The sequence below is a fragment of the Balaenoptera musculus genome, chromosome 4 (assembly GCF_009873245.2).
Source record: "Balaenoptera musculus isolate JJ_BM4_2016_0621 chromosome 4, mBalMus1.pri.v3, whole genome shotgun sequence".
Classification (NCBI taxonomy): Eukaryota; Metazoa; Chordata; class Mammalia; order Artiodactyla; family Balaenopteridae; genus Balaenoptera; species Balaenoptera musculus.
This window is the reverse complement of record NC_045788.1, coordinates 36,617,155-36,634,555: the sequence shown is the minus strand read 5'-3', so window position 1 is coordinate 36,634,555 and position 17,401 is coordinate 36,617,155. Positions and strand designations below refer to the sequence as shown.

Below are 17,401 nucleotides of genomic sequence, written 5' to 3'. Positions count from 1 at the left end.
ATCAGGATCCTCTGTTCCTTGAAAGTTGGTAGAACTTGCTTGTTAAATAATCTAGCCCTTTCCTGGTGAGAAGATATTGCTGCAGTTTCTTGAATAGTTATAGGAACATTTAATTTTTCTGAGTAAGTCTTGGTAAGATATATTTTTCTAATAATATGTCCATTTCATCTAAGATTTCAAAATTGTTGGCAAAAGTTGTTGGCAGTATTCACTTTTCTTTTTACTTTTTATCTATAGTCACTGTTCCTGTTTCAAGCCTTATATTTTTCATTTGTGTCTTCTCTCTTCCTATGATCAAACTTGCTAGAGGTTTATCTATTTTATTTTATTTTTTTATCATTGTTTTGTTTTATTGATCTTCTTTATCATATTTTTGTTTTCTATTTCACTGACTGCTGTTTTTATTTTTATTGTATTTTTTCTTCTACGTTCTTTGAGTTTATTCCCTCCTTCTGATGTAAGTACTTAAAGCTATAGATCTCCCTCAAAGCACCACTTTGGCTACATCCCACAAGTTTTTGATGCATAGTGTTTTTTAATACCATTCAATTCCAGATATTTTATATTCATTATAATTTCTGCTTAAACCCCAAAGTTATTTAGCAGTGTGTTTTTGTAAAATTGTGAATGGTACAAGGATGCCCACTATCCCTATTCTAGTCAAAACTGTATATGAAGTCCTAGCCAGTATACATGTCATGAACCAACTGAGTGATCCAACTGAATAATCCTGAGGTCCAATGAAAAAAGAAAAAAGAAAAAGAAAAAAGAAAAAACGAGAGATAGGGAAATCTAACAAGCTTCTAGGTAAATGAATGAGTTATCTTTAAAGGAAAAAGAATAAGAGCTGTAGGTAGACTTCTCATTTGCAACACTGAAAGCTAGAAGTCAAAGCACTAGCATAAACAGTCTACTGAGAGAAAAGAACTCAAGTATTCTACACCTAGCTAAGTTAGCAATACATCCATCAAGTTGAGAATTATATTTTATTTTGAATTTCTAAGGAACATTTACAAAACTTGATCACGTACTCAACATAAAGAAAAGCTTAACAAATTCAAAGAGGTATTATGTCACATTATTTAATCAGAATATCCCTAAGTTAAATAAATAATAAAAAAGTAACTCCCTTGCAAAACAAATTAGAAACTAAGAAATATATTCCTAGATAACCCTTTAACCTAAGAAAAAATAAGAAATACAGAGTATTTAGATAGCATTGAAAAAGAAAATAATATTAAAAGCTATGAGATACAAAGTTTACTCAAACAAAAATTTATACTTTGAAATGCCTCTATTATTAAACAAAAAAGATGAAAAATAAAAGAACTTAGTAGTCCTTTCAGAAGTCTAAAAAATGAAAACAAAAAATAAAAAGAAACCAGGAAGAAAAAATTAATAAACATAGAAGTCAAAAGTAAGGTCATGGAAAATAAAAGTAGTAGAAAGTATTAAAAAAAAAACAAACCAAAAACCCAAAAGCTAGTTCTTTGAAAGCCTGATAAATAATAAGAGATAAATAAAAGTAGATACCATTAAAAATCAGAAATCAGGTATCACCACAGATAGAGGAGATATTTTAAAAATAAGAGTATTACATGCCATATTATGGATACAAATCTGAAATCTTAGAGAAAAATGAATGATTTCCTGTCAAAATATAAATAATAAAAACTGAGCTCAGAAGAACTGAAGATTTAAATAGTCAAATTACTACAGAAAACTCTGGAAACATTAAATAATTACCATTTAAAGAGGCACCAGAATCAGATGAGTTCATAATTGAATTTTACTTAATGATACTGGGTTCACATTCAAGTTTTATCTAACCTTTAAAAAACAGACAATCAAATGTTATTAAACCTATTTATTAACATCACTTAATTTTAACACAAAACTCTAATTAGTGCCCCTTAATAAAGAAAAATTATAGACCAATCTCATTTATAAATGTAGGTACTGAACTTATAAATAAAATATAACCATGTAGAAAATGATATGTAAAAAAGTAGTATCAGGAAATTTAGTAATACGAATCCATTTTACCAGTTGGTTAAAGGAGAAAAAACATGCTTAATATCAATAGATGCTGAAAAGGCATATAACAAAATCCAAAAGCATTTCTAATAAAACATTTAAGTAAAGTTGGAATAGAAGGAAAATATTTGATTAAAAATAAACAATATTTACCAAAAACCAAACATCAAATATAATTCCAAGTGGAAAAACACCGAATGATTTCAATTAAAATCAGGAAGTAGACAAGGATGATCACTGTCACCATTATTATTTAACACAGTTTCAGAGGTTCAAATGGATTTAATAAGATATGAACAAGACAAGAAATAAGATAAAATATATAAATATTGGAAAAGAATAGATGAACTCTTTTTGGGGGGCATTGGGGCTGGTCATATAAATGCACACCTAGAAAATCCAAGAGACACTAAATAAAAACTACTAGAAGTAATATGAGAATTTTGTAAATTTAATGGATATGAGACAAATATATAAAAATCAATAGCCTTTTTTCATCTATCAATACCAGGACATTGAGATAGAGCAAATAGTTCATTCACAGTAGATGCAAATATGACAGTCATAAATTTTAAAAGAATGGCAAAGAAACATTAAAATAAAACTATAAAATTATATTAAAGAACATAAAGCAACATAAGGACATACCATATCCTTGAATGAATAAACTTTGATAATATTAAAAAGACTTAGTATCACTAAAAATGTCAATTCTCTAAAAATTAGTGTAAATATAATGTAATCCCAATTAGAATCCCTGTTAATATCAGAATTTAATGATATTATCTTAAAGTTTATGTGGAAGAATACCTGCTGTGAATATGTAATAAAAGTATACAGACTGGAAGAGAAAAACTTTACTAGATATCTATCAGAGTCTTCGGATTAGAGGTAAATAAATGATCTTAAAGTTCAAATCAAAGAATAACTGCCTTCAAATATATGTTTAAAAAGTAAGAACAAAGGAGAGAGAATAAACTTTACCAGCTATGAGAATATACTGTTAAGTCAAATGAATATGATATTAATGGTACATCTAATAAATTAGTGGAACAGAAAAGAGAATACAATAATAGATACTAGCATTTGTGAAATTTTGACATATGACAGGTAGTAGGTTTATTTAGTGGGAGAAGGATGGATTATTTAATACATAATACTGATACAACTGGCTATGTATTTGGAAAGAATAAAACTGGAGCCCCAAATCTCACATCATATAAAAAATAAATTCCATATGTGCTACTGACTTAAATGAAAGAAAAACCAAGAGACCATATGTATAATCTAGGAATGGAATGGACTGTTTTAACCAAGACTAACCAGAAACAATAAAAGACATTAATTTGATGATACCCAAAAGAAAAACTTTGATATGGTGCAATTTACTGTGAAAAGTCAATAGACAAATTATACATTAGAAAAAAATTGAATAGAGAAGATAATTACTTTACTATACAAACTGCTCTTAAAAATTGTTAAGGAAAATTCTAGTAATACAATAGAACATTGGCAAAATCTATGAATAGGTAATTCACAAGAGAAAAATTAAAATATCTGATTTTAAAGTTTGTATCTAGTTTCATATTGCTTCTAAATTCATGTGACAACTTCTCTTCTCTTTCAGAATCAGTTCCTCTCCAGATTTCTCTAGTCTGTGGTGTGCTCCCATCATTAAAGACTTCCAAGCAAAGAAGTTCAGAGCCCTCTGTGACTTCTTTCTCGCCCTTGTCTACTCAGCCAGGTGTTTACCTCTCTATTTCTGGGTAGTTCTCTCAACCCTGATTCTATTTGAGCCTTCCCAGTGTGGCCATGGAGAGGGCCAAGGAGATATAGTGGGATAAGCATGAGCCTTGGAGTCCAACTAGGTTTGCTTTCACTCCCTGCCATTTACCAGCTATGTGGGAACAAATATGTTACCTCTCTGGACCTTCATTCTCTCCTCTGTAAGATGGGATAATTATACCTGCTATTCATGATCATTGTGAGAAGTGACAGAAGTAATTTATGTACAGTGCTAACATGGTTTCCAGCACACATTAGGACCTAAAAAATGTTAGTTCTCTACTCTACTTCAGTTTCTTATGGTTAGTCTAGGGACTGGGTTACCAGCAAAGATATTTCCTAAATGGCTACCTGACTCCAATTTCTTGATATTTGGAACACCTCCATACGTTGATAGTAGCTTAATTTTGCTAAAACACTGCTTGTGTTATATCATTCTCCTGATTACCAATTTTCAAAGATTCCTTATTGCCTTCAGGAAAAAGTACAAACCTCATAGCCTTACTGCTAACATATTCATTGTTCTAAGGTAAAAATTTTAAAACCTTGCCCAAGGTTCCCAAAACATAATTTTTAACCTTTTCATTTGGGAAAATGAAGGAATGCCTAAAAATTTGGAATCACCTTATATAACAGCATATGCTATATTTTCCTTCAGTATTCTGAACCACCATCCACTGGGAATAATGATATACAAAAGAAAATTCTACTTTGTTTTCCTGAAATCTCACTTTGTACTTGAAATGTCTTTAATATATTCACTTAATACTTGCCACTCTAAATGGCAGAATAGGAATGGATGATAGCAAACATTTATCACAGAAACAGTTATTGGCATTGTTATTAATAATTAGGCATATTTACAACACAAACTAGTTAAAACAAGATTTTGTTGTGATCATGAGAGAAATAAAAATTTAGACATTACTTTATTATGTCTAGTTGCTAACAACAGCAAAAAATAATTCTTTTACCTAGTACTTCCTTTTGCAAGTCATGGCATCTGGTTTGCAAGTTTACTTCCTGTTGTTTGGATGTCTCAATTTGCTGAGATCTCAATATGGCTGCATCTGACAACCATTTCAGATTTTTCATTTCCTCTTCAAGGCATACATTATTTCTCTGGGACACTGTCAAACTTTTATTTAGCATCTTTATTTCTGTAAAGAAAATTCAAAGTTTACAAATAGATAACACTGGATCATAAAACATTTCTTAAAAAATGATTATTTTCTTTTAGAAAATGAATAGTTGAAAGCCAACATGACTTCTCTGAGAGTATAGTGACACCTAACCAAAAAGTTAAGTTTTAATTTAGTAGTTATTCTGAAAAAGAAATGAAAAAAGGATTGTATTGCTAAATGATGCATGAAACCTTTTAGTAGTTTTTTTAAGCCTTTAAATTGTATTAAATGGCAATCCTTCCTGCTTTTTAAATACTCACGTGAATGAATAAAATAATATCCATGTAATGTTCTGGGTTTTATTGAAATTAAATTGTTTTCTTGGCAAGATGATTCAGAAAAGTAAATTTAAATGTGCCAGCATAAGCTGGTTAGGAAGTATTTCTAGGACATAACTAGAACATATTCTATACAAATTATGAAGAAAGGTGGTAGGGGTGGAGAGAAATAAAAGGATATAGTATCTAAAACTAATAAATTTATGGGCAGAAAGTATTAGCTAATATATCTTAATGGTTCTAATAACACTCTGTCCCCTCAAAATAAGAGCAGAATTTCATCATAGCAATCAATTCTCATTATTCTATCTACTTAGATTAAGTTTAATAAAAATATGCCTTCACAACATTATGTAGATTTAAATGTGCTAATTTTATATAATTTTGTGAGAAATGCATGGAACATTTTATCCTTCAGAATGATAATTATCAAGGTCTCCCTTGCTTAGTGTTTTCAGCACTGCTGCCTTAAGCCACCATTAAAATATACAAACACACATGCAATAATAATAAAAATACTATAAAATTTGTACAACCACAATTAACTGAACTGGTGAAGATGTGATCTACATGAAAATCTGGACAGTCTGCTTTTTCAGAGAGCTCACTTGGCATTTCTTCCTTGCTTAGCTCATCCTGGACTATGTGATGGGTTTAGTGTGTAACTGGGTGTCAAAGGAGGTTGGCTTGGTTTACTGGTCTTGGAGTCATCACAGCAGAAATAGTAGCCACATGGGCCAGCAAAGACCAGAAGTAGACATCCATGGGACAGACATGGCTGCAGAGGCAATATGGCCAGTAAATGGTTACAGGAGAAGTAAAGCAGGACGCTGAACAGAGCACAGAGAAGAGAACATGCCCCAAGGGATGGTGATGAGTAGGATCAGGAATGTGGTCTAAGCAGAGAAAAGCAAAATGCCTTTCTGTGGGAAGAAAGTACATCTGGAAGAAAAAGTGGCATTTAAGGTAGACCTAGGGCATGAACACAAGGGGTCTTGGCACCATCTTCACCTTTAATTCCTACTCAAAATGGAAAACCTAGAGAAATAAATTGGCAGGGATCAAATAAGTGGGGGTCTACTATATTCCAATGGTTCCTTTATATGGGAATTTTTTCCCCTTGGAATAGCTATATGCTTCTAAAAATTTATGGATATGTTCCCATTTGTGTGAGGAAAAGTACTAACACAGTAGTACATAGAATTTTTTTTTTAATGTAGTTAAAGAAAATAAGGAGGTTGCAATTTTTCTTCAGGCCTAAAAAGTCTTCCCGGGTAATTTTTCTAGCCATAATGGTAGCTTCTTATGGTTGAATAAACTGTACCATACCGTAACCATATCTGTCTATGATTAAGTCAGAATGACATTGCAGAGGAGTGCACACATGCTGTGACCTATTTATCGTTTGCCAGAATGGTACTGCTTAGGTTCACAGGCTGACTCTCTTAGTGTACACTACTATCTGTCTCTAAAATAACTCCTTGTGTCAATGTGACTTTCTATCTGACATTAAAAGAATAAGAATTTGCAATACAAATTCATTTGTGAAACATATTGTAACACATGGAAAAGTACAGTAAGATTTTTAACAGGAGGTTTCTAACATGGAAATAGGAGAGTAAACTCAATGGGGGTCAATTAACTCACCCTTGGCAAATTATACATCCCCTGTACCTATGGCAATTCTGGTGTCAAATACTTAATCCTACTTTCATCATTAATACAACTTCATAATTGTCACTTATGTGTCCCAATTTGGGTTCATAAATTATGATCAACCTATTCTGGTCATTGTACCCACCATACACTTTCCCTGTCTTTGCACCGCCCCATGAAGAAGGTCCTCCTAGCCTCATACGTTGGACCTACCACAGCTCTTAGGCTACCTCTGCCTGGAAATCTTTCCTGACCAGATCTGTAACTTGTGCCAATTACACCATTTCTATGGCACTGATCATATGCATACATGTGACCTACTATTAGACTGTAAGTTATTTTAGGCCAGAGGTAATATCTCATTCATTTTTTATTCCTCCCATAATTTCTGCCACAACATTCCAGAATTAATAGAAGCTTAATAAATAGCTACTAAATGAGTAAAGGCATTATTGCACAAAGCTTCTAATATACCACTAGTTGAAAATCCTAAATATGTGTTTATCTTAACTCTCCTTTCACTTCAGAGGCAAGCATTTTGAGCCCCAAATTATTTAATGTAAGACTTGATAAGGCAGTAAACACACACATCTAAAAGAAGGAAACATTTTTAATAGGATAAGCAAATAGGCCTATTCTATCCCCAATTTCATCAATTTTATGAAAAATGTGGACTACATTTCTAAGCCTAATTCAGAACTTGAATTTTAAAAGTTCAAGAGCTATTCGGTCAATAGTTATTTTAAGAGTGGAAGCAAATTGATTCTATGCTTGCTAAAATATTCTGCCTTGGTAAAAACATTATTTTTTTCTGAAATTTCTTCTACTAAAATAGCTATGCTCTGATTTGAGAAAACCTAATCTATGAAAAGTTAGACTTAAAAATATTGATTACATAAAGTGATAACCACTAATTAGAAGAATAGGAAATACTTCATTTGTATCTTCTACTTAATATTCAGCATACTTTGTCAGCAAGAAAATATTAAACAATGCCTTTTTCTAGAAACTTCCTTCCTATTTTGGACTTTGATTTTAAATGTAAATTAATTTTAATGTGAAAATCTTTTAAAGTATCTGAATAATGTGTGCAGTGTATACGGGGTTTACTACATTTATTAGTTTGCTAGGGCTGCCATAACAGAGTATCACAGACTGGGTGGCTTAATCAATAGAAATTCATTTCTCACAGTTCTGTTGGCTAGACGTCTGAGATCAAGGTGTCAGGGTTGGTTTCTTCTGAGGGTCATAAAGGACAGATCTGTTCCAGGCCTCTCTACTTGGCTTGTAGATGGCCGCCTTCTCCCTGTGTCTTCACATTGTCTTCTCTGTGTGTGTGTCTGTTTCTAAATTTCCTCTTCTTGTAAGGATACCAGTCATTTTGGATTAGAGCCCACCCGTTTAAATTTAATTGTTTCTTTAAGAACCCTAACTCCAAATATAGTTATATTCCAAGGTACCAGGGAGTTAGGACTTCAACATATGAATTTGAGAGAGACACATTTCAGCCCATAATGCTATATTTTAGAATAATTATTAGCATTTATGTTGTGATTATAAATATGCAAAAATAGGTGAGCATGTGGAGTATAGAAGATAAAATGGAAAACTGAAAACAACTGAGTTAGTATAGATGAATTAGGAGTTTATTTTACTTCTTATAAAAATGTTTCAAGTTTTATTTTACGTCAACTTTTCAAATGAAGAACTATGCCATGCAGAATCAACTCACACCATAAGGATATATCCATGTGATCACAAATAAAAGCTAGTATAGAAAAAAAGTATGTTATTTAAAATGTTTGTAATATTGTCAAAGTGTATAGCCAATAGATGTTTTTAGCTTTTAAAGTAAGTGTGACAGAATTTGCTAGCTGATGCAAGTATAATTATTAGTATTAATCTCATACAATCAATTTATTTGTCTTGATAAAATTTTTCTGTTGTTCTTAGTCCTGTTAGCTTAGTCAATGAACTTAAAATTAAGTTACATCATTAAGTTTTTAGGAAGCCTCTATAACCTTATTACCAAGGCATACTGATATAAAATAATATTAAAAAACTCTGAAACACCAGATTTATTATTTAATGAAGGGATCATAAAACACTATATAGGTTTTTAAAAAAAAAACTATTTTGAAATACTTAGAGATTTACAGGAAGTTGTAAAGAAATGTATAGGAAGGTCCTGTGTTGCTTTTATTCCTCCTCTCCCCATGTTGACATTTTGTATAACTACAGTACTCTATCAAAATGAAGAAACTGCTCTTGGTATAATCCACAGAACTAATTCAAATTTCACCAGTTATACACACCTTTCTGTGTGTGTGTGTGTGTTTGTGTGCATAGCTCTATGCAATTTTATCACATATGTAGCTTTGTATAACTACCAACATGACCAAAACATAGGATTATTCTATCACCACAAAGCTACCTCCTGCTACCCCTTTATAGCCACACCCACTCCTATCCCCACCACCATCCCTAATCCCTGGCAACAACTAATCTGTTCTCCTTCTCTATAATTTTGTTATTTCAAGAATGCTACATAAATAGACTTATATAATATGTAACCTTTTTGAGGCTGGATTTTTTTCACGCAGCATAGTCCCTTGAGCATGTATTAATAATCTGTACCTTTTTTATTGCTGAGTAGTATGCCAGTTTGTTCTTCATTCACTGAAGGACATTTGGGTTGTTTCCAGTTTTGGTTATTATGAATAAAGCTGCTATGAACGTGTATGTACAGGTATCTGCATGAACTTAGGTTTTCATTTCTTTGGGACAAATGCCTAAAAGTGCAACAGCTGGGTCATGTGGTAAGTGCCTTTTTAGTTTTAGAGGAAATTGAAAAATTATTTTCTAGAAAGGCTGTACCATGTTACATTCCCACCAGCAATATTGATTTGGTTTCTCTGATCCTTGCCAACACGTTCTTTGCTCAATTAAAATTTTAGACATTGTAGTAGATATGTAGTAGTATCTCATTATGGTTTTAATTTGCATTTCCCTAATGACTAATGATATTGAACATTTTTTTCTTGTGCTTATTTGCCACCTGTATATCCTCTTTGATGAAATTTCTTCTCATTTATTTTGCCCATTTTCTAATTGCACTATTTGTTTGATGTAGAGCTTTGAGAGTTTACAAAAAATAGATTCTAGATACAAGCCCTTTGTCAGATATGTGCTTTGCAAATATTTTCTCCCAGTCTGTAACTTGCCTTTCCATCCTTTTAACAGGGTCTTTCGCAGAGGAAAAGTTTTTAATTTTGCTGTGTTCCAGTTTATCAATTTTTCCTTTTATGTATCATGCTTTTAAGTTCAAGTCTAAGAATCCTAGTTTACAAAGATTTTCTTTTTTTCCTAAAAGTTTAATAATTTTATATTTTACATTTAAGTCTATGATCCATTTTGAGTTAAATTTTTTATAAGGTGTGAGGTTTGGATCAAAGTTTTTGATATCCAGCACCACTTGTTGAAAAGGCTAGGCTATCCTCTACTGAATTGCTGTGCACCCTTGTCAAAAACGAGTTGGGCTGTATAAAACATATAAGCTACAAGGATATGTTGTAAAATACAGGGAATATAGTGAACATTTTATAATAACTATAAATGGAATATAACCTTTAAATATTGTGAATCACTATGTTGTACACCTGAAACTTATAAAATATTGTACATCAACTATACCTCAATAAAAAAAAAACCCAGTTGGGCATATTCGTGTGGGTCTAAATTAATATATATACATATATATTTAATTTTAACATTTAATTGTGAAATAATTGACATTCATCACTGTATAAGTTTAAGGTGTACACCATGATGGTCTAATTTACATAGAGTGTGAAATGATTACCACAATAGGTTTAGTAACACCCATAATTTCATATAGATACAATAAAAAGAAAAAAAATTCTCCTTGTGATGAGAACTCTCAGGATTTACTCTCTTAACAACTTTCCTATATATCATAGAGCAGTGTTAACTATAGTCATCATGTTGCACATTATGTCCCTAGTAATTATTTATCTTATAACTGGAAGTTTGTACATTTTGACAACCTTACTCCAACTCCCCGTCTCCCTCCCCACCTCCACCTCTGATAGCCACAAATCTGATCTCTTTTTCTATGAGTCTGGTGTATAGTTTTTCTTGTTTGTTTATTTATTTATTTATTTAGATTCTACATACGAGGAGATCATACAGTATTCGTCTTTCTCTGACTTATTGGGGTGGCCAAAAAGTTCATTCGGAATTTTCCATAAGCTGTAATGGAAAAACCCGAATGAAATTTTTGGCCATCCCAATGTTTCACTTAGCATAACATCTTCAAGGTCAATTCATGTTGTCGCAAATGGTAGGATTTCCGTTTTTATGGCTGAATAATAGTCCATTGTGTATATATATATATATATATATATACACACACACACACACCCCCCATTCACCCATTAATGGATACAGGTTGTTTCCATGTCTTGGCTATTGTAAATAATGCCACTATGAACATGGGGGTACAAATATATTTTGGAGTTAGTGTTAATAAACTCAGGTAAAAGCGTAATTGAATAGTCAAGACAACAAACTAGAAATAAGAAACAGTAACAAAATAAAAGGGTGTCATTATAACTGACATTAAGCCCTTATAATTTTTGTAAATAGGAAATAAACCAAAATAAAATTATAACATTTTAACAGTTTTAAAGTATAAAAAGTTCATTTCACCATTTATACCAGCATTGTCCAATAGAAATACAATGCAAGCCACATATATACATTAAAAATTTCTAGTAGCCACATTAAAAATGTAAAAAGAAACATGTAAAATTAATTTTAACAGTGTAATTTAATTCCACATATCCAAAATACTACCATTTCAAAGACAGGCTAGAGCCACATTCAAAGTGCTCAATAGCTCTGTGTGGCTGGTGGCTACCATATTGGACAATGTAGGTCTATATACTTCCTAGGCTTTTGGTCATCTTTTTGTGTAGGTGTGATAGTTACTCAAGCTTTACAAGAATTAACCTTCAAAAGCATTACACTCTATTTTCTCTGAATCTAAATTTAAGATAAAGATTATTTACTTAAAATTTTATATTGTGAAATTGGCATGTTTATATATTTACTAGAACTGCTGCTAATTTTAAAGTGTGCTCAAATTGATCAGAGATTATAAAAAGGCAAGCATCAGCATATTTGTAGTTTTGCATATACTGGTACATGTTTGTATATATGTGCCCTGAGGCTTCGATTGTGCTGATAACATTTAGTAAGAAGAAATTTTTTTAAAAAGAGGGGGAAAAACCCTTACAATAATATAGCTTCACTTTCACACACCCCAACTGTTATGGTCACTAAGCTCTTGCTTGGAAAGTAAATATACTGTCCTTGTGTATGTATTTCCATCTCTGAGCTTCTGCAATCACCACTGTGTAACTTCCAAACAAAGGCCTCACACTTCTGATATAAAAGCGATATGATTTATTATAGTGGTAAATGTTAAAGTTAAGGTTTGAAAACTACCTCCTATCTTCTTATGTTAGATAAAATGTAATACTACATGATTCTTCAATACCACTTTTAGGAATTAACTATGTTAAAGAAAAAAATGGGACAAGATCATAGAGATTCATGAGTAAAGATGTTCACTGAAACCTTATTTATAAAAGCAAAAACTATGATCAACCTAAATGTCCACAAATAGAAAGCCAGTTAAATAAGTTAGGATACATTCCTACAATGAGATGTTATGTCAACATAGTTTACACAGTTAGTTGGCATGACTGTATATTTCCATGATATATTATTAAGTATATATATCTATGTGGTGAAAATAAAGATTAGAAAGTTCTATATCAAAATGTTAACAGCAGATATCTTTGTGTAATGAGATTGTAGATGATGTTCACTTCCTTCCTTGTTCTTTTTCTGTATTTTCTATGTGTTAACATTTCCATTTAAATTCTACAATGTTCACTGAGCACCTACACTGTGACAGGCAAAATTCTCTTAAAACACTAGGAAGACAGCCTAGTGTTGCAAAGCCATCAAAATTCCTGTCCTCCTAGAGATTATAGCCTAGTGTGAGGAGTCTGGCAGTAAACACATAAATCAGTAAATGGATAAGAATATTTCTGACAGTGATAAATGTTATTAAAAATGAAACAGAAAAATAGGATAGAGAAGTGTAAGGGAAGACTACTTTAACTAGGATGGCCAGCAAAGATCTCTCTGAAGAGGTGACATCTGAAACAAGACGTAAGTCATAAGAAAGGGCAGCTACTTGTTCTGGGAGACCCTTAGCTAATCTCCCCTTCATGTACCTGCAGTACTTCCCTTTGTCCTTATATTATATGGGTCACATTCAGTGAGAATAAAGTGAGTGAGCTTTTAAAGTGAGGAAGGAGTAATATTCCTCCATGCAGAGGGGTTGTCAGTACCTCCTTGCTTTTCTATCTCTTTCTGTGATTGTGACATATTGCAGTCTATGTGCTCCTCTGTGGTTTACCTAAACTAAGTCCTAAAGTGGACAATTAGCTTAAAAGATTCCCCCAAAGAAATCATGCATTAGGGAAGATACTTATAATGCAACACAAATGAAAACAAAAACAGGTAGAGCTGATACTTCTCCTATTCTGGTATGACTGAGTACATCATTACTGACATTATGAGGTAAATATTCTATAATAAGATGTGACAAGACACTCAAAAATGAGAAAATTATCGAGAAGTGATTTGAATGTGGATTAATATCCTCTATATTTGTCCCATTAAAATGGCTAAAATTTAAAAGATTGACAACACTAGGTGTTGACAAGGATATGGAGCAACTAGAACTCTCATACTTTGCTGGTAGGGATTTAAAAGGATCAACCACTTTGGAAAACTATTGGGTAGTTTCTTAAAAAGTTAAATATAACCTACCATAAGACCCAGCCATTCTACTCCTAGGTATTTACCAGAAAGAAACAAAGGCATACATTCATCAAAAGATATATGTGAATGTTCAAATGATGGAAATGATGCATAAAATACAGTATATCTATATTATTAACTGTAGTGGACACTGTCAGTGCCCTGCCCACATCCCTTGAACCTTTCAATGTTCTTCTACCGACTTCCAGTTCCCACTATTTGCATCTCTGTGCTGGAGGAATCTTTTCCCTGGAACTGCAGAAAGTAGCACTTCCCACCAAATGGCAGACTACAGGTGCCAAGGAGTTTACACTGTCTGGGAGCAGCCCTTAACCAATGACTCTTGGGAGTTGATGTCCAGTTCCCTCACTCCTTGAGTGAGGAATTCTGAGGCATGTGTTTTAAACCATTTCTCAGTTTCTTCATGGGATTAAGCTCCAGTTGCCCACTGTAATAGTGTAACCTTTATTGGCTGCCTTTCTGTCCCTATACCTGCGTGAACTTCACTTCCCAAATAAACTACGTGCACTTATACCTTTGATTCAATGTCTGCTGAACTACGACACTAACATACATGTGATATTTTATCTATATTAATATTGATCTCAAAAACATAACTGAATGAAAAAAGCAAGTTCAAAGTATAAGATACCATCTATATAAAATTTAAAATCTAATGTAAAAATAATAAATACAATTAGTACATGCATACATATTAAAGTATAACAATACTTTAACAGTACTTTATATTTGAAATATATTTTCTTTTTTTTAAAGGTAAAGTATTAAAAATTAACAATTTTTGCAGTTGAAAACATGGTTGTTATAATATTCATCTGTATTTGTCCAAATTTAATTCTCAAAATTACTTAAAAATTTTGAGTATTGTCATATACAACTCATTTCTAAAGGCACATATTACATAATAAAATTAGGAAACTGAAGTTATATGGTTAGAATGCTTTCTTTTCCTAACATTTAACTATAAAAAATTTAAAATATACAGAAAAAGTTGGAAGAACTGTACTGTGAACTCAAATATACACACCACCTAGATTCTCCAATTAACATTTTACTATATTTGCTTTATAACATAGCTATTCCTCTATCCATCTTACATATTTATGCATTTCAAGATAAGTCAATATATTTGACTCCCTAAATACTTCATCATGCACATTGTTAATTAGCGTTCAATATCGATTTCTAATTTTTGAGTGAAATATACCCACAAAGAAATGCATAAATCTCAAATGTACCAATAGATGAGTTTTGAAAAATCCATCACTGTGTAACCCAAACCTCTATCAAAATAGAGAGCATTACTATCACCAAAGAAAGTGCCCTCATGCCCCCTTTCCAGTCAATCCTCCCCTCTGAGGTAACTTCTGTTTTTGTTTTTTTTTTCCCACTATAGAGTAGTTTTGCCTATTCTAGAACATCATATAAATGGAATCTTACAATGTGCATTATTTGTGTAAGGTTACTTTCAGGCAGCGTAATATTTTTGATGTTTATCCAAGTTACTGCATTACTGTAGTTCATTCTATATTCCATTGTTTATTCAGCCGTTTTTTTGATAATCCATTCTACTGATGTACTTCTGGGCTTTTACCAACTTAAGGCTATTTTGAATAAAGCTTGAATAAAGTTGCTGAATATTTTTATGGGCATATGTTTTCATTTGGGGGAGATGGTAAATTCCAAAGAGAAGAATTTCAGAGACATCAGACAGATGTATCTTTAATTTTATTTAAATAACTGTCAGATCCTTTTTCAAAGTGGCTGTAACATTTTATACTCTCACCAATTTGTTTGAGAGTTCCAGTTGCCCTCCTTCCTCACCAAAATTTGCTGTTGTCATTTTTTTTCATTTTAGCCAACCTAGTGTGTATGTACTGGTATCTCACTGTGGTTTCAATCTGCATTTCCCTATGACTCATAATGCTGAGCACCTTTTCATGTCCTTATTGGTCATTTGTGTATCTTTCCTTGTAAAGTGTCTATTCAAATCTTTTGGCCATTTTTGGTTGGATCACTTGTCCTTTTACTATTGACTTGTAGGTGTTCTTTAGGTAACTTGGACAGCAGTCCTTTGTCACAGATTTTTTGAATATTTTCTCTGTCTGTGTCTTACCTATTCATTTTCTTAATGGCATCTTTTGATGAGCGTAAGTTTTTAACTTGATTAAGTCTAATTCATCAATTTTTGTTCTTTTGTTATTCTTACTTCTGTGTACTATCCAAGAAACCTTCATTTACTATCAGTTCATGAAGATATTTTCCTGTTTCTTCTTTTATTGTTTTAGCTTTTATATTAACTCTAATTAATCCTGAATTAATTTTTATGGAGTTAAGGAGTCAAGGTATATTTTCCTATATGGCTATTCAGTTGTTCCAGCACAGTTGGTTGAAAGACTTTCTTTTTCCCATTGAATTGTTTTGGTGCCTTGTCAAAAGTGAAATGATCATTATCAACAGGGGTCATTTACAAGGCTATTTTGTTCCATTGATCTATTGTTGATCCATATGCCAGTATTACACTGACTTGATTACTGTGATTTTATAATAAATCTTAGAGTCAGATGATGTTAATTCTCCATTATTATTAGCTTTTTGTATTTTTTTTAGTGGTTGCTCTAGGGATTATACATCCTTCATTTCTTAGTCTACATAGAATGAATGTTGCACCATGTCACATAAAATACAAAAAGCGTGCAACCATATGGATCTATTACCCCATCCCCCTGTCCTTTATGCTCTAGCTGTCATATGTTAAATCAACATACTTTATAACCTCCACCATATGATATTATAATTCTTACTTTAAATGAGCATAGACAGTTTTTCAATTCAAAGGAAAAAAGAGTTTCATATTTACTGATATTTATTACTTATGGTACATTTTAACCCTTCCCTGGGGCTCTGTTCACTTTTTTCAGTGTTTATCTCTCTTCTTCAAATTGAATAATTTCTAACGATCTATCTTAAAGTTCATTGATTCTTTCTTTGGTAATCACAATATGCAATAAAAGTCTATCCAGTAAATTTTTATTTTAGATATTGTATTTTTTAATTCTTGACTTTCCAATTTTTAATAGTTTCTTGCTGAGATTTTCTCTCTTTTCATTCATTATTAGCTTATTTTCCTCTATGTCATTGAACATAGTTAACAGCTGATTTGAAATCCTAGTCAGCTAATGATATCATCTGGCCCACCTCAGGGTTGGTCTCTATTGACTGTCTACTCTTTTGAGTAGAAGCCATTTTCCTGTTTCTTCCCAGTTCAAGTAGTTTTGGATTGTATCCTAAACATTGCGGATGTTATGTTATGGAGACACTGGATTCTGTTATGTTCCTCTGGAGTATTGATTTTTTTCTTTTTTTTGGTATTGCTTTGTTTTAACAGGTAGTTAACTTGGCTGAACTCAAATACTAAAGACTGTTTCCCCTAGGGTAGGTAGCAGGTAATGTCAATTGCTTTAGCCTTAGATGAGCTACTTAAGAGTCTTCCCTGTACACACATATTCTAGGGAT

General features: G+C 32.1%; 1 protein-coding gene across 1 annotated transcript in view; it reads right to left on the bottom strand.

Moving 5' to 3' along the window:
• LEKR1 (leucine, glutamate and lysine rich 1) overlaps positions 1 to 17,401 on the bottom strand; it is a 284,048-nt gene that overhangs the window by 117,232 nt on the left and 149,415 nt on the right. The window contains exon 8 of the mRNA XM_036851365.1: positions 4,797 to 4,982. Coding sequence (XP_036707260.1) covers positions 4,797 to 4,982 — 186 coding nt within the window. The remainder of the gene's footprint in view (positions 1 to 4,796; positions 4,983 to 17,401) is intronic.